The sequence below is a fragment of the Zingiber officinale genome, chromosome 5B, assembly GCF_018446385.1.
Source record: "Zingiber officinale cultivar Zhangliang chromosome 5B, Zo_v1.1, whole genome shotgun sequence".
In the NCBI taxonomy this organism is placed as follows: domain Eukaryota; kingdom Viridiplantae; phylum Streptophyta; class Magnoliopsida; order Zingiberales; family Zingiberaceae; genus Zingiber; species Zingiber officinale.
This window is the reverse complement of record NC_055995.1, coordinates 106,934,713-106,961,246: the sequence shown is the minus strand read 5'-3', so window position 1 is coordinate 106,961,246 and position 26,534 is coordinate 106,934,713. Positions and strand designations below refer to the sequence as shown.

Genomic DNA, 26,534 nt, shown 5'->3' with positions numbered 1-26,534 from the left:
CTCTGGGCCCACCTGGCACATGGGTGCCTGGCACGTGTGGTGGGCGCCATATCAAGTTTGTCTACTTAGATATGCCATTTTATGGTTATTTATGACTAAATCCTGCCAGCCTAGAAACTCAGTTTTATTTTCTACTGCTTGCCATCACATTCCGATTTGTATAGAGAGCTGATATGTGAACTATATGTCAATGCTACAAATAATCATAAAGAATATAAATTGATCCACCAAGGTACTTTAAAAGAGAAGTATATAGATACATTTATTAGCCCGAATAATATTATAATTACTCTTCCAGAAGAGCATTCATTTGACCGTTCCTTCTTGTCAGGGTATCCTTTATTCAGTTCAAAATGAAAAGTGAAACTAAACTAAATTAAAATTCAGATATAGTTTGTTTGTTCACCAAATAAATTCAGTTCGATTTGGATTCACTGAAGTGTAAAAAATTTGAGTTTGATAGTTTGTAAAAGCAAACAAATTGAAAAATCAAATTTATCTTTTTCAATAATGAAATATATTTGTAATTGAGAATCATGTAAATTATTCAATGTTTACAAACTACATTATAAATCTACAAGATGACAACTTAATTTGACGGTTATATTTTATAAATAAATTTGATTTGTCAATCTTATAATTTTATAACAGAATAAAATTCTAATAGAAGGGTGTAAATTTGGATCATTTTAAACTAAAGTATGTCAAGTAAAAGATTTTAGATTAGTTTCAATTTGGTTTAGGTTTACTTCAGTTTTGATGAAAGTTCGGTTTGATTAATTTTATTCGGTTCGGTTCGGTTTTGGGTTTAGACAACTCTAATCATGATGAAAATTGATTTACGGTATGTTTTTAAAAATCAATTCAATTTTTAATCAATGCTTATGTAAATTTAATAGGAGATTTTTCAATCTCCATCCTTATATATTGACTTTGTTAGGCGATGCTTCTTCGATTATGTGCTAGTGGTTAGGATTATTATTTTAACAATCAATAGTTGCAATGAAGATGCAAAAAATAATTTTCATCCAAGTATTAGTTGTTAATTTTTCTTATCCATTAGATGGGGCAACCAAATCAGAAAATAATAAATCAACACTTATATTCTCAAGAAATAGAAAAAAAATCATCATTTCTTCGATTACTAGAATGGATACTGAAGGAAAGATGATGATAAGATAATGTTGAATAAATCAGTGATGTAATTGTTCCTTACATTTAGAAACAATGATCCAAGAAATATGATTACTCATTAATAGTCAATTTCTCCTTAATGGCAGAGCTTAATACAAATTAAGAATTTATGTCATGCATTTGAGGTTTCTTCCCTTGTCAAAGAATATACTTTTTGAAAACATGTACCTTTCTCAAACCTTCTATTGGGGTTTCCTCTGAAAATTTAAGAACCACCCCTTATATTGACTCTATCAATGTATTCATAATGCTGGCTGTCACTTCTCCAATTTACCCTAGTGGTCGGTTGAAAATTTCCGTGGGGCCAGGCCGGTCACCCCAGTTTCGACGTTACCTAACCCGATTAATCTATCAATTGCCTACCCAATGACTATACGTGTGGAAAATAAGTATTAATCTACTCACTACATAGAAACAAATCAACTCACAAATATTGTCATACGATGTCATCCATAAAATAAAGCATAGTCAAATGTAGAGAATGATGAGAAAAACCCACTAGTGTCTCCTCTGAACCAACATGTTGTTCCAACCACAAGTGCCAACAAGTACACACTAAATTCATAACTATGGTACATCTCTAAGTTGAACCTCAAAAAAAAAACTACAAGAACAATTAGAATCTTTTATCAACATTCCATAGTCTCTCCTCTGAATACATTTGCAAATGCTTGTTCATCACTGACAAGTGAAACTTGGAGGCTACAATATAATAGGTAGGCATCAATACCACTTCTCGAAAATAATCAACATCGACATATACTAAATTCTCATAATAGGTAACATGTAACTATAGTACAACAATGGGTAAAGGAAGATAAGCCTCCCATCATACAATATTGGATCAATAATAAAATAACCTTATCTTATCTTATTGATTCTTAGATAGCCACACTACACACTACATTGTTCTAACAAACATCTAATTCCAAGACATAGAATACATATTTAAAGTAAGCCAAATATACATGCAAAATAATCAGCTATTGGCTAAAGCTTGCCAAGTAACGTGAGTATCATACTAATTACTCATTATCACAGGGACTAACTCCAAAGTATAATGGATGTAGCCTACCTGGTAATACAAGAGTCACATTAATGACCACTATTGCTGGAAACTAAGTTTTAAAAAATGACGATTTAGTCCAGCATCTCCAACCTAAATTTTATAGATTTCATGGATTCAAAATGATTTAATAATTTGTGCGTCTAGTCTAAGTGGTTTAATGACTTGACCACATCTCCATACTTATCCTCTAATCTGTCTTGAAATTTCCAATTTGGCCGCCTAAAGGCTTCAAGGCATCATGATCCTTGTTTAGGATCGATGCATGAGGCTAGGGGGTTTATTACTTGATCGCTTAATCATTTACTTGTTTATATTTGCAATAGAGTTAGTATGTAGCGGAAAAGAAATTCTAACACGCCTTTGACACATTGATGAATTACTCCCAGAGTCCTTTTATTTTTTCTTCTTTTCAGATGCCAAGTGAAGAATCCTCTTACAATATAAGCTTACAAACAACGACAAAAAAACACAACAAAATATAAAAAAACAACTACTAATACTAAGTTTTTATTCCACTTGATGGGGTCGACTATATGGATCCTCTAATGTCATTAGACTTGATTCCCTACTATATCATCTATATTTAAATGAATTTTATCTTATTTTATTATTACTAATCGAGTTTTTTTTGGTCTCTCTCTTTCACAATTAATATGTGTATTTGTTATGATCTCACTGAGGCATTTATTGGTCGCATAAGTATATTCTATACCATTTTAACGTGTGTCTCGAAGTTTTCTCTCAAGAGGGGTAATTTTGACTCTCTCTAATGTTCTCATTTTTTTATCCTATCAATTCTTGTCCGCCGTTCACGTTAACATGCTCATCTTTGTGAATTTTATCTTTCATATATGCTCAATTCATGAAACAACATTCACTTCCATATAACATAACATGTTCAATCATTGTTTTGTAAAACTTTCTTTTAAATTTTAAAAGGACCTTACGATCACAAATAAAGCATAGGATATACCCCTCCATCCTTTTGTAAAAACAAACCTAGATACTTAAAACTCTTAGTTATAAGTAACTTGTCATCTTCTATGTTCTACTACTAAACCTAGATGTATAACTTCTATTGTTAATTTTACAGACATGAATTCAAATTAATTTTTTTTGTCTCCTTGGTCTCGTTTCTTATTTTTTTTATCAACTCCTAAAAATTCATGCTATGACTCATTAGCTTAATGCTTCTATAATTTATATAATTTTGTACTCTCTTTTATTTTTATATAGGGGACTAGATTACTTATCTTTCATTGATTATACATTTTCGTTTTCAATATCATATTGAATAATTTTGTAAACTATTTAATACTTTTCTTCCGTAAACACTTTCATACCTCTATTGAAATATCATCCGATCTAACTATTTTCTATAAAAAATTAAATTTTTATACTCTTTTAACCTACTTATTTTTTTAAAGCTTTGATGGTCACCTAAACCTTAAAAATTTGATAAAAATACCTCTACTATCGCTCCTTTATTTCCTCATTCTTTATAAATATTCTATTGGATTTATCTTAAATGCATCTTATTTGGATAAAATTTATTTTCCTCTCTCTCTTGCTTTATCTATTCTATAAATATCTCTTTCTTCTTGTTTTGTGTCAAGTTGTCGATACAAGCACATGCCAAAAAACAATGAGGGAAAATCAACATGTCATTCAAACCACAAGTGCCAACAAGGACATGCCAAAACCATAACGTGAGCACATCTCCATGTTAAACCCAACAAGATTCTAAATGGGTCTTATTAGCATTGCCCTAGTCTTTCCTCTAAGCAAGGTTGTGGATTCACTGTCCACCACCACTGACATATGAATCTCGAGGCTACAAAATAGTGAATGTCAGTACCACATATTGGAAACAATCAACATCTACATATAGTAATTGCTCATAATAGATAGCACACAATTATATACAACGAGTGAAGTAAAATAAGCCATCCATCATACATATTAGCACAACAATAAAATAACCATATATATCCCTTACCAATTCTCCTACCGTCAACCTGCAAATTCTAATAAAATTCAATATCAACACATCAACTACATGTCTAAGATAAGCCAAATATATATGCAAAAATCAAAATAATTATGTATTGGCAAAAGCTTAGAGAGTAACGCGAGAGCCACTCTAATCACCCTCTATCATGGGGACTAAGTCTCAAGTTGCAATGACCATGGCTCACCAAGTGATGTTGGAGTCAAATTAACTATCCTCTATTGAAAGAAACCAAGTCCTAAATATGACGACACATTCTGGCATGCCCAACCAAAATTTATGGATTTGAATGGGTGGTAATTCTAGACCAGGGGTTCCAATGCCTCAAGTACCGAACACACGGGCAACATGACCCTTGCTGAGATAGTGACTCTACTAGCCTGCCATGGAAAGGTTATGCCTTTTTGGAGCCATAGTTCACTTACACACATCAACTACATGTCTAAGGTAAGCCAAATATATATGCAAAATAATTATGAATGGCAGAAGCTTAGTGAGTAACGCGAGAGTTGCTCTAATCACCCTCTATCATGGGGACTAAGTCTCAAGTTACAATGACCATGGCTCACCAAGTGATGTTGGAGTCAAATTAACTGCCCTCTATTGAAGGAAACCAAGCCCTAAATATGATGATGCATTCTGGCATCCCCAACCAAAATTTATGGATTTGAATTGGTGGCAAATCTAGACCAGGGGTTCCAATGCCTCAACTACTGGGCAACATGACCCTTGCTGAGATAGTGACTGACTGGCCTGCCATCGAAAGGTTATGCCTTTTTAGAGCCATAGTTCACTTACTAAGTCACCACCCACCTTTATCCCGATGCTTTTGATTTGCCCTCTATGATTAAATGATTCTAGCCGTGGGTTGAAAGGGATTGATTTGCTTTCGAAACATTTCGAACTCCACCTGGAAGCCACTGTCCTAACTAAAGAAAAATCTCATCTTAGGTCTAACCTCTCCTTTTGGTTCGAAATATTTATTATTTAGATGTTATGGGTTTTGTCAGTTTCTTTTGGTTGATCTCGTCTAGGAGGTTAAGAAATTTAATCTAGTTTAAATTTGTAATTGTCTTATTATAAGTGTATGATAATTTTGGCATATGTTCAATTATTTTTTTAAATTTATAAATTGGTTTATTTCCTACTTTGATTGAGTCATTTTAGGAATATGATGATCTTTTTAAATGTTTTAAATTTATTTTCAATTTTGCTTATGCTGGTGTCTCCAGTAGAGACTCCAGTCCCCTCATGTTTATCGTGTTCGTATAATAAAATTTCTTCTTTATGAGTTTTCTTTCTCAAAGATTTTTTGTTCTCTATGTGATAATGCTTGTTTTTTAATGTGAGATTGTGTAACCCTTATCCACATTAAGCGATATCTCATAGAGAGTGAAGCGGTAAGGGCACTCAGTTGTCTCCCGGGTACTCACGGTTCGATTCCCAGCTACGGCATATTTGTAGAAATTTTTCCTCCAAATGAGACTTGGAACTAAGGGATGCTAGGTTTCTGGGCCGCCCGTGCTTCCCGATTTATCCTAGTGGCAGGTGGAAAGCTTCCGTGAGGTCGGGTCGGTCACCCAGGCTTGACGTTATCCAGTTTGGTTAATCATTTTTTTTCATAGAGAGTTTTAGGACGCCAAGTTGTCGGCACATGTGGTTCGATCCCCAGCTACGACGCATTTGCAGGAATTTTTCCTCCAAATGGAGTGTGTAACCACCGGATGCTGAGCTTCTAGGCCGCCGCCATGAGCGCTTCCCGATTTACTTGGCGGCCAGTGGAAAATTTTCGTGGGTCGGGCCAGTCACCCCAGGTTCGGTGTTACCCGGTTCATCATTTTTTTTACCGAGAGTTTTGATCTACTTATGTTCATCACTAAATTTTTCTATTGACAACGAGCATATTGTGAGAGGGTTGCTATATTGTATACATTTATCCATTTTTAATGAATCATTTAATTGCTATAGTCTTACTTTTGGAAGTTAATAAATCAATTGCAAGAGGATTAAAAGTGTAGACATGAAAAGGTATCAAAATTTTACTATTTTAGAAAGAGAACAAAAGTTTAAAACTTTGCTTGAGAGATAATTTGTATTGAGAAAATAATATAGTTTATTGTTCTCATAACTCTACTTCTGTTCATTCTGTTCATTTTCATAGGTTGACTAGTTACTTCCAACGTGGGAATCATAAGAAGTAAAACAATCATATACAAAACATTCATACAGGAGGCTCTCTTTTTTGTAGATACAAAGGTGATCTAATCTTCCATAGTTAACGAAGGCATATGGTATATGTGGTCAATCACAAATAGTGAGGACTGGAAGGCTTCTTGTTGTATTACCTGCCATCATTTTCTATGTTTTAAAGTTCTTGACAACCTCATTGTAACAAAGTTTATTGATTTTAGCGGCAATTTAATTGTGACTGCTCCACAAATAAATTTCTCTTCCTAACCTATTCCTTACATCTCAAGGGTTCATCAATTGCTCCTTTCTTCTTCTTCGGTGCTGATTGGTCCAAGTCAGTATTGGTCGGAACTAATACTCTGGTTTGTCTAGGATAGGTTAGAAAAGTTATTCTGTTTAAGTTTGAGTTACATATAACAGCTTGATACCTTCATTGTGCTTTTCTGGGTAGTGGATCATGATTATGTTTGAGGTATTTCTGGCCTAGCATATATGGCTTGCCCTTGGCCAATCTTAACATTTTTATTTTTCTCATAGTATGTTTGTACTTAGTTTGGTGAGAGACGTACTTGTGACTCCAAGGGAAATGGATTTTCACATTTTGTATAGCAGACTACATGAATGCATGGATTGTTTTCAATACCTTTGGAAATTTTTGCATTTCACATAGCTTTCTAATTTTGTCATTATATTCTCACCTTTCATTCTTTAAATTGGATGAAGTATTCTCTCCGTAAGTTTTCAGGTGTCATCACATCTTCTATCAGAAAGAGAAAAAGATGACCTATGCCAGCTTGTGGATACTATGGTTTCTCTCTCTATTATGTACAAAAGTTCAAAAGCTGATCCTCCAGAAAAGAGCCATAAATATGGATCTTCAATTGATGTTGTACAATTAACCATTGATCCCCCACTTCATGACTATGCGAACTTTAAGGTCTTTCTTTGTTTTATCTTAGTTGAGTAGTGATTAGTTGGTTTCTCTGTTTTCTAAGTGATAAGTGATAACAGGAGTATCAGTCTCAACATTTTGTATTATCTGGAGCAATTCAACAAATCTTAGTGCATGAGGTGAGTCCTAGTAAAATTCAATATGAGAATGATATATTATTATTATTTCTGACTATTGTTGTTTTTTCTTTTCACATTGCTTTTGTTGCTTAGGTGAATGCTCTAAATAAATCACAATCTCAATAGGTTGCTAATTTAAGGCTTTATGTAGTAGAAATCTAAATTCGTGTCATAGTTTGAGATTTCAGCATAAATTTAGATTTTCCTCTCAAATATAAGAGTTTCCTTTTAATGTTAAGAGTTGTTTTAATTTTTAGAAAACTTTATTACATTTTTTTGGGATATGATTTTTCATTATTTTTATAAAGACTTGGTCTCACCAAAAGGGTTAGGATTTTATGTAATTGATTTATTTTTTATTTTTTAATATTTTCCCCTCTTTGTTAGTTTCAAATGATTTTTGTAGCCTACACTGTTAGCCTTGCACCTTGACAACTTTTTTCAATGCTTGTGAATTGCATCAAATTCGTATTAGAGTTGGGTTGGCTTGCATGTTTCTCTTTAATCCGAGCTCGAGTGTCCAAGCCTTTAGTTGATTTTGAGCCCTTGATGACATCTTGTACGTCGATCAATTTCTTCCATCCAAAATCTATCACTATTGAGGAAAGATCATGAACAAGACTCCATCTACCAAGCAACAACCTCTTGCAACATAAACTTCACTGCCCTTGGGTCCCCCGCCGTTAAGGCCATCTCTAGATTGTCTTCTTCTCCTCTGTTGCCTCATATGTCTACCCTAGTGCTAGACGCTCGCAATAACTTCAAGCACTCTTAAACATACAGCTCGATGACACACCTAGGTAGTCAATGAATCCCACTGTTGTCTTTGTGATATAGAGATTTCACCTCCCACACTTCCAACCATGAAGGCAACCCCCTTGTTTGTTGTACACTCCATCCTAGCTCTTGCTTCTTCTCCTCACATTATTTGCACCTACGTTCCATCTCTAGTCATTCATGCTACACTATGTGGTGTGAATATCACCAAAGTTGTCCTCTTCTTAGGCACCCACCCTTGCTAATTGGTTGGTGGCCTTAGCTAAACTTTTTTTTTTAAATTGAGAACCAACCTTCTTGATCCCTCTTGCATATGAGAGATTATTGCCCACATTATTGCTTAAAAAATTATTCCTTGCATGATTATTCCCATTGTTACAACCACTTGATGTGTCCCTAAATGGCTACTTCTAGCACTTGCTGCAAAGTGTAAAGTTCAATCCAAGTAAATTATGACCCACTATATTGCCAAGGGAAAAGAGGCTTGCTTTCTGCAATCATTGGACAATTTCAAAATTAGATTAAGCAAGCTTGCACCATCCTCACATAATTATTTTTCTATTAAAGATCTTTTATTTCTTTAGTTGATAATTTTAATTTACTGTATTCAAATAGTTTTTCTCATGAAGTTTATCTATCATGGAACATTATTCATTTTAAAGAAAATGATGAAAATTGTATTAATTTAAAACTTATCTAATACATGAGATCCTAATTGATAACACGACTTACTATTCGTAAAATAATAGACATTTTTATTAAAATTCTACGCTATTGCATTTTATATTTTATAAAATCATTATCCCATGATTTATGAAATATTTTGTCTAGTTTTTAGGGATATAAATGATAAAATCATCATCTCTCAAACTCTTTAAATTGGCTAATAGATGTTTATCATTTCTATCTTGGATACAATAAGTTGAAACACTTAGCTACTTAAGCCTTTAGTAAGTATCATGGTTTGAAATTTCTTATCCTGCTAGCAAAACGGTCAAAATGTATCATTTCGGTAATTCACTGAAAGTTCATACCACTCGGCCCCAAAGTTCAAAATCTTGAGTTATGTCATAGTTTTGGTCTTTGACCACAAAGATACTATTTTTGTGTCGTGTGGATGGTCCGATGTATAGTATTGGTGACATATTGAAGGTTGAAAGAGGAAGGAGAATTGTGTGTGCTAAGTGGTATCGAGTTTCAGTGACTTACTAGAATAATATGTTTCAACCGTTTTGCCTGATATTCTATAGGATTTAAAACTTGCTTGGCAAAGATGCCTTCCTATGCTTCACCTCTTTCTTTCTTCAACTACAATCCATTACCGACACGATGCATCAAAACTCGGTAGGATACCATAATAGTATCGTTCTAGTTAAAGATTGAAATTTCGACATGACTTGAGATTTTGAGCCTTAGTAGGTATATCTACAAGTTGTCCATGTGTAGATGCATTGTAATACCCCGGTTCTGAGATTCTGGTTAAGTATAGCTTAAAAGGTTAGATGATACTATCCATATCACCAAGGTGCACCTTCCTTTTCGGAAGCCCAAATTTAAGAACTCCAAAGTTAAACGTGCTTGGTTTGGAGAAATCTGAGGATGGGTGACCGTTTGGGAAGTTTTCCAGGGTGCGTGCGAGTGAGGACAAAGCACGCTGAAAGGACCTCCGGTGGTCTGTGGAGCTAGTCGTCAACCCGATGGGCAATTATGGCGGCGTTCCCGGTTCGGTCCGGGTGGGGCCCGCCCGGGCAGGGGCGTTACATGCATAAAGAGTACAAATCAATCGACTTTCTAGTTTCTCTTTAATGAAGTGTTTAGCAATTTCAATGTGCTTTTAATCTTGTTGTATCAGATTATAAGCTATACTAATCATTGACTTATTATTACAATAAAGTGTCATTAGATCATCCACTTTGTCTTAAACAAAATAGTTTGTACACACTTTGAACTATTTCTCGAGATTTTGGCTATGCTATAGACCATACTTCCACATCTTGTTTCTTACTTTGCGTCACGAGGTTACTACTAAGAAAGGTGCACTCTGTTGACCTCCTATCAACTACAAACCCTGTATAATCAATGTCTATATATGCCTCTAGCACCTAACCGTCATTTTTTTTAAAATAGATTCCCTTTCGTAGTGTTCCGTTAAGATACTATAATACTCAGAGAGCTACTTGCACATGAGCTTCTTTTCGGTTATGCATGAATTGACTAATTAGACTTACTGCGTATGCTACGTCTAGTTATGTATTATAGATAAATAAATTTTCCTACCAAATATTGATGCATTCGCTTATGTATTGTGATATCTTCCTTTGTCATTCCAACTCTGAGATATAGGTCTATTGGAGTTCTTGTTGTCTTGTATGCTATCTTGCCTTATTCTTTAAGGATATATGGAACATATTCTTGTTGGGGGATAAAAATGCCTTAGAGTAAGTCACCTTAATCCCAAAGAATTTCAACCTTAACAACACTTAATTTTACATTTCTTGCTTTTGTTTTTGAATATGTCTATTACATTTCATCCAAAATGTCCTTAGCATTGCCCAACTCGTGTCACGAATCTTAGGAACCATTGAATTTCATAGTGACACCCATAGTTTAAAATTTTGACTGGTATTGGAGTTTCAGTTTATGACGATACAGTTTTGGCATTGTATCATACCATACTGATATGATTTTGATATTTGTTAAAATAATTTTTTTAACCTCATATTAAAAAAAATAAAAATACAATATACAAAATAAAATATTTTTTTTTAAAAAGAAAATGTGAATCGTGAGATCGTGGCGCCCTTGTGAGCTACGGGATTACGACGCTCTTGTGAGCCTGTGAAGGTCATTGTGATCCCGCAGCACCCTTGTGGGATAGTAGCACCCCCGTGACTCGCGAGATCGTGATGCTCCGAAACTTGATACCACTCAATACAAATAATGTTCCTTTCTTTGTTTAATCTCTTTCTTCCTTCAACCTCCAATTTGTGACCGACAACGTGCGTCGGAGCGTCAACATGGTATCTAGTCGAATATCGAAACTACGACATGGTAGTGATATCAAGTTTCAATAATTTATCAAAACAAAATATTTTGACTGTTTCATTCGACACGGTATGAGATTGTTAGGGTCGATTTGTAACTAGAGGGGGGGGGGGGGTTGAATAGCTCGTCGCACTTCGTTGTCTTGTTTCGTGATAATGATATGTAGCGAAAAACACTCAAGCAACGCTAACGCTAGGATTTACTTGGTATTCATCTCAAGAAGAGGTGACTAATCCAAGGATCCGACCCGCACTCACTCATACACTAATAAAACACTCCTCGGTAACTACCGAAGGCGGAGAAGTCTTGTACAACCTCTCAATACAAGAAGAAAGAAAAACAAGCTTATACAATAACAAATCTTACAAGATTTACACAAATTGGGAAACCCTAGCTTGCTTCTCCTTATATGGAACGCCTCTTGACCTTGGAAGTGCAGCAACACCTTGCTCTAAGAAGCTTCAAGAACTGGCGTGAACCTGTGAGAATGATCGCAAGAAGTGGAGAGGAAGAAGTGCGGAGGAAGACGCTCGCCAACGACTTTATCTTGCGCAACGGTCGTCTCCCAATCGATCAGTCGATCGATTGGGGAGGTTGAATCGATTGACTGATCGATTCAGCCTTCTTCTGTGCTCTCTGGAAAATGGCATGAATCGATCGGCCGATCGATTCCGCTCTTTTGCATCACACGCGATTTCCATCCCCCACTCGATCGGCTAATCGATTGGCGGTGCCCAATCGATCGGCTGATTGATTGCAGACCGTTCTGTGCTTGCGACTTTTCTTCCCAATCGTTCAGTTGATCGATTGGGATGCTGTTTGTCGCAACACTGTGCTCAATCGATCAGCTGATCGATTGGGCTCGGTCCAATTTGATCACTTGATCAAATTGACCAACCCTAGCTTGCCTGAGTCAAGTCTAAGGTGCTCCAAACCCAACATCCGGTCAACCGTGACATGTTGGGACTCCTCGTGCCTAGCATCCGGTCAACCTTGACCTGCTGGACTTGTTCACCAAGTGTCTGATCAATCCTTTGACCCACTTGGACTTTTCTCCTCGCGCCAAGTGTCCGGTCAACCTTGCCCCACTTGGACTTATCGTCTCGTGCCAAGTGTCCGGTCCTCCATCACCCACTTGGACTTCCTTCCACCAGATGTTCGGTCATCCTTGACTCATCAGGACCCAAAGGGGAATTGTATCAACAATCTCCTTAATCGGACGATTGCATCTGCAATCTTCATGTATTGTCAAACATCGAAACCCAACATTAAGACTCAAGCTTGAACCAACTCACGCTTAGTCAACCAGGTTAACCTTGACCTAGGGATATTGCACCAACAGAGATTTTAAATCATAATTACTAGTACCCTAAAAGATCCTCCACCAAAGCTAGAAATAGCAAAGGAGACCTCTCAAATCCTCATTGAAATAAGAGAGAAAGGAATTAGTGGTAGTGTCAACCATAGAGCCCTAGGAGACAAAAGTTGAAACCCAACTCTCCATGGGTTAACAATCATTCGAGAGTGATTTAGAAATACAATTATAGAAAATTCACTTGATGAATTACCACATTTTTAGTTTCAAGAGAAATTTAGAGTACTAAAGAATTTAATCTTGGTAAGATATGTGTTAGTCCCTATCCTATGCATTTGGTTCTCTTGAAATCAATAGGTCATTAATTGAAATTGAATACATATTTAGAAGAACTTGCTGGTAAATTGCTATCATCAAGAAACCCTGACACCCTACTAAAACAAAAACTTTTATCTAACCATGAGATCCCTTCCCTAAGACCTAAGAACTTTCTTGCAAATTCTAATTCTTAAGTCCAAAAGAGCTTTATGATAAATTAATTCCTTCTGAGAGCACCCAACACTATCTCACCCGACACTGTCTCATCATATACTTATTAAAATTCTTGTTGCATATAGTATTTGACAATGCTTTACTTAGCCTCCTAAAGAATCCAAAGTTCTTCTCTAGCTTTCTCAAGAGTCCCTATCACTCATTAGGCTTCCTAAAAGGCCTCTTATCTTCTTTCACATCCCTTCTAGAAAGACCTCCAATCCTCACAATCACCTTTTATTGAACCCCTTGTTAATCCTTCACTCGAGCTTTTTAAAAATTATTATCCTTTGCTTGTGTCTTATGTAAGTCCTCTGTTAACTCGCCACATTTGAGAAACAATTCACATGCTATTATACTACTGTCTATGATCTAAGTTTACAATTGTGATACTACCTTAACGACTCAAAAGACTGAACTAAATGAAAAAAAATAAACGGATAAAATATGAATTAATAAAATTGTGTGCAGTAGTTGAGTTAAAACAATTACATTTTGTTTATTTATAGTCACTTCTAAAATCAAAGTTTGTCAGTATATTAATTCCTTTACTACTTCCAAAATTATTACACCCATAGGGTAGTCATTATTATAAAAGAAAAATATGTTGTTACACCTGTAGAGTCAACGAGGCAATGATATAAGGTATACCATGCTTTAATTAGCCATAGAAATCCCTTAAGGAGTTCTGTGGAGGCATTTATATTCATTCTTATTGTAAGAAAAATTGATTCTACTGTCTACTTATGTGATTTTTAAATTTTGGTTATGTTATAAGATAGGCACATAGCATATTTCCAACTTTATATTGGAGTCATGGAAGGGTTCAACAAAAACGAAGAGAACAAAGTTAATACTTAATTCTTCATGAATCATAAGTAGAAAGATAATACATCAACTTCTCAATTGTTTGAAGATTTGTCTAAAAAAGATATGAAAGAAATCATACTCAATAAACTTTGTGAGGAAATCATCGCTTATGCCTAAATCTGACGACCAGGTGTCAGGAGTAGAGATCTCCTTAGTTGAATGGAATGTGGTAGTTTGAGACTTGGGAGATAAATTTATGATTTTCTTTGAAATTTTGAGGCTTAAATTTCAGCAATTTCTTTTAGTTTTAAGAGCACATTAAATTTTTAAAAGTTGTTTAAATTTTTTAAAAAACTTGTTAGATATTTTTTAGGATAAGATAGGTCATTATTTATGAAGAATTGGCTTTGTTTGTAAGAGGCTTTACTACTCATCTAATTGATTCATTTTAGAATTTATAATATTTTCCTCTGATGGTGAGTTTTGAGTTGGTCTAGTGCTGTATCAATTTAGTATAAGCTTGGTCCTATGCATTTTTTTTATAACTCCTTTGTTTTGCATTAATTCCATCTCTTTTGTGGCTGATATTTAATTACATTACAGGTTGATAAGTATAGGATTTTACGGGACAGCACTGTCAAAAGTGTCAATCAAGTCAATGAAAACAACAACAGGGGTCCTGATCTTGCTAATGTAGATTTTGGAGTTACATCTGCTAAGAAGGCTTTGTCAGTCACTTATGAAGATGATAGCAAAACAAAAATGTCCATAGATCAGATCCAAAACTTAGCCAGTGGCAATATTTCAGTTGGCAAGAAAAGCTTTTCTTGTGGCTCAAACTCCAGACCTTTGAAGAAATCCTCAAACAATGCATCTAGTTTCTTTTCTAGGTAATTTGTTTACTGGTCCTCATAGTTATGGCTTAACTGGCATATAGTATAATTTTTTTCTAATAATCAGTATGCTAGCTACATTAGATCTCTGTCAATCATATTTGTCTGAACAAGTTTGTTGTAAGACTATAACTATGATCTAATTGTTTCTGGTAACTGTTAAACACATCTTCAGGTTCAGAAATGCAACTGGTTCAAGTGCCAAAAATGCCTCGACAACTATTGAAAGAGATTCATGGCCATTGATATTCAAATACAACGAGGTATGACCTATGAACAGCATGATGGTTATATATATATATTAGTTAACAATGCTAAGAATCTAAATGAATTAAGATATGGAACTTTTTTATCTTTATACATTGTGAACCTTTTAGCTTTTTTAAGCTAATGCACATTTAGATATCATTCCCTTTGTGAAGCCAAACATTCTTGAGGCATTTAACCATGCTACGAACACAAATACTTACTTCTGGGTTATCCAAGAATTTGCAAATTATGGAAAATATATAGCAGAATATAACAAAAATATTTTATCCTGATTCCTGAATACTAGATGACTTAATTTTTTATAATTGAAAATTCCCATTTAGATTGGAAGTGACAACACTTTTTTCTGCTTTCTATGAATTGACTATGTAAAGCCCTAATAAGATTGAACAATAACAAATGGTAGAGAATAACTTACATAAATTCTCCTCCAGCTATGCTCATTCACTTCAAGGCACAAATTATTTATTTTTTGTTCATTTCATGTCATCAAATTACATTTCCATTTCTATTTAATTGTCGCATCAAAAAATAAACTGATTTTTAGTGTGCTCTTCTCGAGGCTACACTTCTTTCTCATATCCCACTTTGACATCTATGAATCCTCATTCCTTCCAAATCCTTTTGCCTTTCTATTAAATTGGCTCTTCATCCTCTTCAACATCCATTTTGCACTTATATTCTCTCCTCGCCACTCTTGTTGCTTCCTAGGTTTTTCACCTTTGGTCGTCCTTTCCATCCTCTAGAAGAAGCCATGCTTCTATTTCTATGTTTACCTTTCATGCCCTGGTGTCTGATTCATTGCCAACTTTATTGACCGTTGAACACTTTCATACTACCATTCATGAAGGTTATTGCTATTGAAAACCTCATGAGCAATGATTAACCATGGTCATTGTCTCATGCTTTGGGGCAGCTAGCTAGCTTGACAATAGGAGGAGGATCAATCTATAGCTTTATGTTAGTGGTGGAATCCCATGCTACTATAATTCTTTGTTGAATGTGGAAGCAGGGATGGAGCTAAACAATGACCAAGTATGTGTAGGATCAACTTTACGCTAGAGGGGGAAGAATAACATTAAGAATTTTTCGAGCAGATAATGATTGAAATAATTGAATCAATAGAGTAGCATAGTAGAAATAAAAATAACTTAAAACTGATTCAATCAACTATAGCATAACAATGTAAGCATGCAAGTAGTTGATCAACCAAATTAGAAATATAGACACGCGAAGCAATTATAAAAATATGTTTTTTATTTTTAATTTCCCCTTTCCAAAAAGCCTCTAGAGATGAGAAATCTTATATAAAAAGAATCTAAAAAGTTAAGCACAAATATAATAAATATGGAAACAAACAAAAATAAAATGTTACTCTAGATGTTGCTGATCTCAAATGAAGTGCGGGTTGTAACGTGTCGCAGCACAGAAAGCGAGAGAGGAGCATGAGCACAAGAGATTGAGAGAATGAGTAATTGAGTGATTTCAAAGCTCTGCCTCGATGCTCTTTTTATAGCCCTTCTCCGGTCACCTAGAGCCTCCCCAGTCGCTTGTATACGTATTGTGACATGACTGTAACTTCTATCCGTTAGATAATATTAATTGCGTTACCCGACCGGTGAGTCAAATCTGATCTTGATTCGACTTGCTCGGGTTGCTAATAACCTCATCTCCTGGTCGTCTAGAAGTTGCTCCGGTTGTCCATATGCTCCGGTCGTCTCGACCTAAATACGGTCGCGTGGACTCTCGACCTAAATACTTCACTTGTCGAGAGTTATCACTAGCTAATCTTCTCGGACTCCCTCTGGTCACCGTCGAACTTCTTACCTGCAATTGTTAATTAGTAGTTTGATCTTTAACTTGAGTTCGAGGTTGATCTGTGTCTAATGTCACTTAAGTTATTGTTAATTACTTTATCAATTTCTAATTGAATAGGGTCTATTTTGATTAAGTTGTCTTCATTAAAGGTCACATTCGATGTTTCTTCAATTTCAAGGGTTTTCTTATTATGTATTATATATCCTCTACTATTTGTTGCATACCCTGCAAAAATTCCTTCATTGATTTTATTTGTAAATTTTGGTAGGTTGTCTTTAGTTTTTAATGCATAATTTTGAATTTGATACTATCTTACCCTACCCGAGTACTTTCATCTTTTCGTTGTTTCTGAAGCAAACTGTCTCCATTTCCTAAAGTTTGAGTGAGGTAAACATCTCTTGATTCCGGTCATTTGTTTGGAGCTCCCATTAATTTGTCGAGATTTCTAAGTCTGGCTTGGCAATGAGTGCGGTGCAACATACTTGTTCTGACTCTACTTCTTTGTTTTTAGTACTTAGCTTTTCTCAAAGCTCTTTCGCATCTTTTAATGATCCGACTTTCTCAAGTTGAGATCAAGTCAGATCACACATAATCATAGTGGTTGCTTTTGCATTTGACTGGGTTGCTTGCTTTATGTTCATTAGTCTAGTGACACAATTCACCTTTTGCATCTCTTGGCAAGTTGGTTCCATTCGGTATGCTTTTCCAATGATCTGAATTAGTTTTAAAAATCTTCCATCTTTCTCCTCCAATTGCAAAATTGTTGTCATTGAAAAGCAAAGGGCGGGTTGTGCTGAATCCTTCGGGCAAAGACATTTTTCTAACATTCTTGCGAAACATGGGTTAGTTGCACAAAATTATATCACACAAATTTATTCAAGTTGTATTAAGGTCTAAGATAGGATTTGGGTTTGGTATGATTTTAATTAGGGTTTGGATTGGCGTTTAGGTTAGGCCGGATTGTTAATCAATTATTTTTTTGTTTCGACTCAATTCACAAAGTTCGCCCAAGGTTATATTAATGTTTTGCTTTGGGCTAATTGAGCAAGAGTTTCCTAACTTAGATTCCAAGTAGTGGTGAGGTAAGGGGGCCTTCTTGATCGGAACAACGACCACTTCCTAAGACAAAGTTAACAGTGCTAAATCAAGTTTAATATAATGTCTTGGTCTAACTAGTTTACAGTGGGATGAGTTAGCTTCTGTTAGTTTCACTTGACTAGATGCACTAGGTAGGGCTAGTATAGACATGCACCTAACCAAAGTTTCCTAGTTCCTATCAGCTCAACCTGCTTTGATACCAAATTGTAGTATCGAATTCGACGCTAGAGGTGGTGAATAGCGTTAAGAATTTTATGAGCAGATAATATCTAAAATAATTGAATCAATAGAGTAGCATAACAGAAATAAAAATAACTTAGAACATTTAATCAAGTGTAGCAGAAAAGTGTAAGTGTGCAAAGGATTTAATTAGAAATTGAGCACGCATGTAGTTGATCAACTAAATCAGAAATATGACACGTGCAACAATTATAAAAATATGATTCTTTCCAGAAAGTTTTTGGAGATGGGAAGAAAAAGAATCTAAAAAGTTAAACATAAATTCAATAGATATGACAACACAAATAAAAATAAAATGTTATTCTAAGTGTTGCCAATAAAAAATAAAGCACGGGTTGCAGCGTGTTGCAGCACAGAAAGCGAGAGAGCAATAGAGTACGAGTACAAGAGATTGAGAGAATGAGTAATTGTGTGATTTCAAAGCTCTGTCTCGATGCTCTTTTTATAGTCCTTCCCTAGTCGTCTGGAGCTTCCCTGGTCGCCTATATACGTGCTGACGTGATTGTAACTTCTATCTGGTAGATAACGTAACTGCGTCAACTGGAAGTCCTCTAGTCACCTTGAGAGTAGTGAAATATGATCTTGACCTGACTCGCTCGGGTTGCTGATAACCTCATCTCCCAGTGAAACTGCTCTGGTCGCTTGTATGCTCCGATCGCCTAGACCTCTGACTTCATTTGCCGAGATTATCACCTGTCAGTTGCCCCGGACTTCCTCCAATCGCCTTGAACTATCGAACCGCTTCCTTACAATTGTTACACGTAATGAGTATGATGCAATATTTAAAGTTACTCACACTTACTTGGGGTCTAGACGCTCAACTCCCAGTTGATTCCACTTGGACTTGATTGCCAAGCTTCTACTATCAATTTACTCCACTTGGCCTTGTCCATCAAGCTCTCCAACTTACTCCACTTGAACTTGCCCACCAAGTTTCAGCCTCTACCTTACTCCACTTGGTCTTATCTCCACTTGGACTTGATTCACCTAGTTCTCAACTAGGACTTAGTTGCTTAATTCCCAACCAAAAATTAGCTCATGCCAGATTCCCAATTAGGACTTCAAATGCCTAGTTCCACTAGGGTTTCGCATATGTTGATAAAAATAAAGTTGCAAGCTTCAACGATCCAGACATGGATTGAAGCAAGTATTCAAGAGTTGGAATATCTGTTTTGTTGAGGCAATCAAAGAGTTTGATTTCTCACAAAATCTTGTCGGACCTAGCGTGTATAAGAAAGTTAGTCGGAGTGCGGTCATATTCCGAGTGTTATATGCCAACAATATATTACTTATACGAAATGATGTATCTGTTCTACAGTCAGTTAAAGTTTGGTTGTCCAAGAAGTTTTCCATAAAGGACAAGAGAAGCAACCTATATCCTCAGGATTAAGATCTATAGAGATAGATCAAAATAGTTGCTTGGTCCTTGAGTCAGATATTTTTATTACCTAAGTATACGTAGATGACATAGTTTTGAGATCAACAATCTCAAAAATTTTATAAGAGTTTATAACTTTAATGAAATAAGAATTTGAAATGAGTCTAGTAGGTGAACTAACATTTTTCTTAAGTTTACAAATCAAACAAACTAAAGAAGATAATCATGTATATTAACAAAAATATACTAAAGAATTACTTAAAAGGTTTGGAATTGAAAATACTAAGGAAATAAAAACATTAATGACAACTAATATAGCATTAGATAGTGATCAAATGGAAAACCAATTGACCTTACATACTATAGAAGTGTCATATGTAGCCGCTTATACCTAACTACAAGCCGATCCGATATTTATTTGTGGTTAGTATGTGTGCAAGATACCAAACCTGTTCTAACGAATCCTACTTATCTAATGTTAAAAGAATCTTTAGATATCTAAAAGACACAATTAATGTGGGAATGTGGTACCCTAGGACAACAAACTTTGAACTTATAAGATTTTCTGACTCAAATTACGTCGGTTGTAAATTGGACAAAAAAGTATTAAGTGGTAGATGCCAACTTCTTGAACCATCACTTGTCAGTTGGTTTAGTATAAAACAACAGTATGTTGCTTTGTCTACTACTGAAGTAGAATACATAGCAATGGGTGAATGCGTAGCACAATTATTATAGATGATACACACATTAATGACTTAGTCACTGTCAGGACTTCAACACTTGTTAAGCAATCTACTCCTGCACACTTAACATTAATTTGTTAGATCATAACAAACTTAACTTTAACCTTAGTCATACATAAAAATTAGTTAAATATTGTGCTCCCAGCACCAACAGTATGATCTTATGACTTGTAACACTTAATTGACTCTTTTGGTTCTCGTCTTCTTGGATTTTAGGCCGCCAACGGGAAGTAAGTTTAGGAGTGAGAGTGAGGAAGAGAGGAGAACTCAATTGATTCTTTTGGTTCTTGTTTTCTTTGAACTACCGGCTGTCAACCGGAAGAAGTTTAAGGAGTGAGAGTGAGGAAGAGAGAAGTAGGGTAGAGGAAGGGGAGAGAGTGGAATTTATTGGGAACTGAAAATTTGAATAAAAAAGTTTGGCCGCTATAGCAATTTTGCTCGTTGTTTTTGATGAAATGACAGCTAAAGTTCAAAGGGGAATTTTAAGGATAAGATTGAAACAATAACCTGTATATATACTAAAATGGAAACTGGAATATGGTTGAAGAATCTTTTTGTATGTAAAATTATTGTCATTAGATGATGTCTTCTCCAACATAATTTTCACACCACGCTTGGTCTCAACCCATCAAGTGGCAAGCTTCACTCGGTGCGCGCCGACTAAAGGAAGCTAGGGCAAAATTACAACTAAACTAAATGCATACTTTGGATAGAAATCCAAGCCACTATAATATACTCTCGATGCTCGACTTGCTATTAACAAAAACAAAAGGGAGTGAGCATAAATATGCAAAGGAAGTTAATAACATTTAAAAATAATATTTTCCTACCATAATCTCTTTTAAACCTAGTATAACACTGAGGGTGCGTTTGGTTCAAGTCATCATGTATAACCTTGGTTATGTGATTACCAGGTAATCACATAACCAAGGTTATAGGGAATAAAACATAACCAAATGTTGTTTGGTTCAACTTAGGTAATGCAACAAAAACTTGTTTGTTTGAAGGTTTTAATGAATACCCTATTTTAATATTTTACCGTATTACCCTCAGTTACAAAACTAACTATACATAATATTATTATTATTATTATTTATTTTTTAATGTTTTTTTACTTTTATTTTTCTTGTATATTTTTTTACTTTTTTATGTGTTTTTTTATTTTTTAATGTTTTTATATTTTTATATTATTTATATTTATATTATTTATTTTTTTACATTTTTTTAATTTTAATTTTTATTTATTTATTTTATTTTTAAAATTTTTATAATTTTTTTTTAAAAAAAAAATTTAAAAATTTTTATTTTTTTTTAAAATTTTTTAATTTTTTTTTAAATTTTTATAATTTTTTTAAATTTTTTTTTAAATTTTAATTTTTTTTTTAACATTTTTTAAATTTTTAAAATTTTTATTTTTTTTAAAATTATATATTTTTTTTAAAAAATAAATTTTTAAATTTTTTAAAACATTTTTTTTATTTTTTTACATTTTTTCTCTTTTTTTTTTCATGTTTTTTCTTATCGGAGGGTATTTTTGGTAAAAAAAATTCGTTAACCCCGGAATCAAGAAAAACCTTAGTTTTCTGAGGTTTTTCGATTCCGGGCTACATGACCCTTTTGCTGACGTGTCGGGCATGGAACATTACTTGGGAATCATCGAATACCTAAACCAAACAAGGTTTTTGTTGATAACCTTGGATGGATAACCAAGGTTATCAAGAATAACCCCGAACCAAACGCACCCTGAGAGTTTCATATCTTGGGCCCGTGACTAGATGCATACATGTAATATAGGAGGGCCTCGCCGTAACACTTTCCCTATATTGACATGAAATCCCTAGTACAAATAAAGGACCTCGCCTACCTGCGAGTCATACATAAAACCTTAATAAAAATACACAATAACAATGCAATACGTCCATGCAACATAGGGAACATACTTATAAAAACAACAAATTAGCATGAAATAGAAGAATTCCACTCAACATCTCAAAATTTAAAAGTAATTAAAAACCAATTATTACAAAACATGAATAGAGAAAATGGCATCCATCCAATATGCACCAAACATCTTGTGAAATATTACCAATGGATAAGGATAGAAAATTAGTAAGCAATAAAAAACTAATTGCATAAATTGAGCATAACCAAAGTAAAACATACCACTAAAAGCTCATAGCAACCGTTGTGCTCAAAGAAACAACATATAATGAAAGTAATCAATACAAATATTCAGGTATTCCTCTTGCTATGGAAAAGTTGCGAATTGTCAATTATGAACTTTTACTTGATGTGATAACGAAGAAGATAAATTCATGGCCAAAGCGCACATTATCCTATGTTGGGCGCTTGAGTTGGTCAGATCAGTCCTACAAGAAGTTGAGTTTTATTGGCTCGCTATACTTCCCATACCTCGTGGAGTTATTGATAAGATATATGACATATGTCGAACGTTTGTTTGGTCCTCAAAGCATCCGCCAATCTCCTAGGCCAAGATTTGTCTTTCTAAACAAGGAGGATATGAACTTCGGGATCTACAAGCATAGAATAATGCTCTACTTTGCAGGACACTTTGGAACATCCAATGCAACACGGATTCTTTATAGGTGTGATGGATCCATCACCACTAAATCAAAGGAGTTGATTTTTGGCAATGACACTCGAAACCCTCGGATTCCCTATTGGCTAAGCGACTTGTTGACATCCGAGATGGGATGAATTGGCAAGCAACAACGAATATGAGGCTGCTGGAATGGTTTGTTGCGGAGAAAAATGGGACAGTAAATGCGTACGATTTCTTTCGACCAAAGAGGTCGGTGGCCTCTTGGGCATTAGTGATATGGAGGCTAAGAATTCTACCAAACACCATTTTATTGTTTGGTTGCTTGCTCATGGAAAGTTGAGGACGACAAATAGACTTCTGTATGTATTAGACAAAGGTTGTGCTTTATGCCACAGGTATGATGAATCAAATGCACACATCTTTTTTGAGTGTTCCATTACTACTCCTATGGAACAAGGTAAGAAGATGACTAGACATTCAACATGAGTCAGAACCATAGAGAGACTATTGTAGGTATTCCAACAACACTATAGAGGTGACTGACGCATCATGAAAGCACAATACCTTGCTGTTTCATGTATGATTTATCTTTTATGGGAATGTCACAATAGATGTCACTTTGAGAATGATGTACTTGATGTTGATAGGATGTTCCGCAAACTATAGACACATGTCTACCGGGATGTCATTTTGAGAATGATGTACCTGATGTTGATAGGATGTTCCACAAACTATAGACATATGTCTACCGGTTTGTGAATCTCCATTAATTGTATATCTGATTGTTTGTCATTTTGATATCTATATATATATTTACCTTTCTCCAAAAAAAAATCAATACAAATATTGCAATGCATAAGGAGTATATACCACCAACCTTATTGGGATTGAGATCCTCCACTTTATGCCTTCATCATGTAGTAAGCGTGTGATCCTATTCGAAGCCACTTTATGCTAGAGATCTTGCTGATTTTGCCTCACGTGATTTTGCATCAGAGATCTGGCACATCATTTTTTTTTTTTCTGTCAGAGATACATTGTGTTCTCAACGTCATTCTAAGCCTAAGATCCTACACACTATGCTTTTAACATTATTCTATATGAGAGATCTTGCACCTAATGCCTTTGTCATGTAGTGCCTTCTTTTGACTTCTTTTGGCCCAACAACTCAGAAGTCACTATCCCATTTGAGTCTCTATGTTAACCCTACTTTCTCCATTAGGAGTCCCTAACCTATCACAAATACAATTTAGGACATCCTGACTTTCTAAAAGTTCTTGACCATAGAGGGGCACCTACTCTGATTTTTTTTTATTTCACCTCCCTATAGGATTATTTGCTCTAACTTTAGGTAAGTTATCCATATAATAGAATACAATCAACATTATAATGTAAAGCTCACTATATACCCCGCACACATTAGTGCCTCTAAATAAGTGTTGTTTCACCCCATTTCAATGCCTAGTAAGATATCTTTGAGTCAATATTGTTATTTCACCACATTTTATCATTTTAATCATGCACAATAATGCTTTTAGTAGAAGTAAGCAAGAACACTCACTAATTCACATCACCATCAATCTCTTTAAAACACCTCTAGGCTCCTCTAACAACTAAAAAACTTTTCTAACACGCCTCTAGTCCAATATTCTTTAAACCTACTATGTCCATCACCGTATGTTTGCACATTCACCTTAACATCCTCATCTCTACAAATCTCATCTTTTGCTCGTGTGCTCGCTTTATAGTCCAACGTTTAGCCCCATTTAACACAATGTAACATAGCAGGTCTAACCATCGTTTTGTAAAACTTTTCTTTAAACTTTAGAGGTATCTTACGATCACAAATAACACCATACACCCTCTTTTATTTCAACTATCTTATTTATATCTTATGTAAAACATCTCTATCAACCCCTTTATCTTTTTACAAAAACGATTCTAGGTATTTGAACTAGTCAATTTCTTGCTTAACAATTGTCTTGCTATGTCTAATACTGCTAAATTTAAATTTCATACATTATATTTTTACTTTACGAGTCTAAAACTTTTTACTTCTAATTTGAGCTTAGCATTTATTCCTTCACATGTATTATCGATCAAAATAATATTATCTCCAAACAATATGCACTATGGTAATATGTTTTGAATATGTCAAGGGAATTCATCTATAAAAAAAATGAATTTTTAATATAAAAATTAGATTAATCTATGAATAATCTAAAGTTGAAATATTTTCATAAATATAAATTTAACATAAGCAAATGCCCATAATTATCAAAAACCTATGTCTAAATTAGAAATCAATCTTCCTAACCATTATAGATGCAAGTTTTTACACTTATGCTTCTCCAATAAAACTTCAAGTGATTAACAGTGCAATAATAGTAAAATTATAAATTTTGAATTTAGATCGTATTGATAGTTGTTGCAGATTTAATAGGTAGGTGCATGAGGTAATAGCGAAACGTGAACTCAATAATGAGCAACATATCTCGATATTTTAAACCTTGATCCTAACCAAAATTCCCATTAATAGCATTAACTAATCTTTCAACTCACCCTAAAAACACCCATGCTAACCTAAAATTTCTTTGATTTTAGTACCAAATCAATTTCCCTTTAACTCGAGTCCAACTAAATCTCAACTCAAAGCTAACATCCATCACTCTTAATGGCAACCTAAATTAAATAAAAAAATCTGGATCCTACTATATCATCAAATTTAATTATGTTAGAAGACATCCCTTAGTGTCAGTAAATCTAGTTGAAAAATAAATTTTATTTCGGATCTTAATTAAATTTTTGGGATGTTGAAATAATCCAAAAAATAATAATTGACGGAGTAATGCTTTTATATCACTCTGAGGATTAGATATGGGAATATGGAGTCTCTACTTGTGTGTTTTTTATTTATGAATTATGGTGTAATCTGTAAGAAAACTTCACTAATTATAACTTACTTAGGCTTAAAATGGATTTGTTGAAATTATATTTATGGTTAAATATTAAATAGTTTATATTCTTATGTATTGTATGATTATTACAGGGTTTCACAAATGCAGTCAAACGACCGGTCAGGATACGTGACTTGCTCTTATGATGAGGTATGCATTCATCAAATCAATTTATTGCATGCAATTAGTATGATTCATTTATTTTAATAAATAATTTGGTGTGAATGCACTACTGGTTTACATAATTCAATAATTTATTCTCATACTTTCTAGGATTGCTACATTATGATTTCCCCCCCTAGTGATATAATTTTGGACCCTTTTTTCGTGTATCACTAAATTTACTATAAGATCATACCCTAGAATAACTCTTCTGATTCTACAAGCTAGATTAACTAGGCTATTATTTTTTTTTTTTTTTTTTTTTTTTGCAGTTGTTAAGATCATACCCTAAAATAACTCTTATGATTCTACAAGCTAGATTAACTAGGCTATCTTTTTTTTTTGGATGAAAGTAGGCTATCTTAATTCCGAATGGGTTCAATATGTATGTGATTA

General features: G+C 34.4%; 1 protein-coding gene across 2 annotated transcripts in view; it reads left to right on the top strand.

The window, feature by feature from the left end:
• Positions 1-26,534, top strand: part of LOC121985288 (chromosome transmission fidelity protein 18 homolog) — a 100,782-nt gene that overhangs the window by 51,794 nt on the left and 22,454 nt on the right. For both annotated transcript variants that reach the window (XM_042538643.1, XM_042538642.1), the window contains exons 20-24: positions 7,210-7,401; positions 7,476-7,535; positions 14,617-14,903; positions 15,082-15,169; positions 26,069-26,126. In XM_042538643.1, coding sequence (XP_042394577.1) covers positions 7,210-7,401; positions 7,476-7,535; positions 14,617-14,903; positions 15,082-15,169; positions 26,069-26,122 — 681 coding nt within the window. In that variant the 3' untranslated portion in view covers positions 26,123-26,126. The remainder of the gene's footprint in view (positions 1-7,209; positions 7,402-7,475; positions 7,536-14,616; positions 14,904-15,081; positions 15,170-26,068; positions 26,127-26,534) is intronic.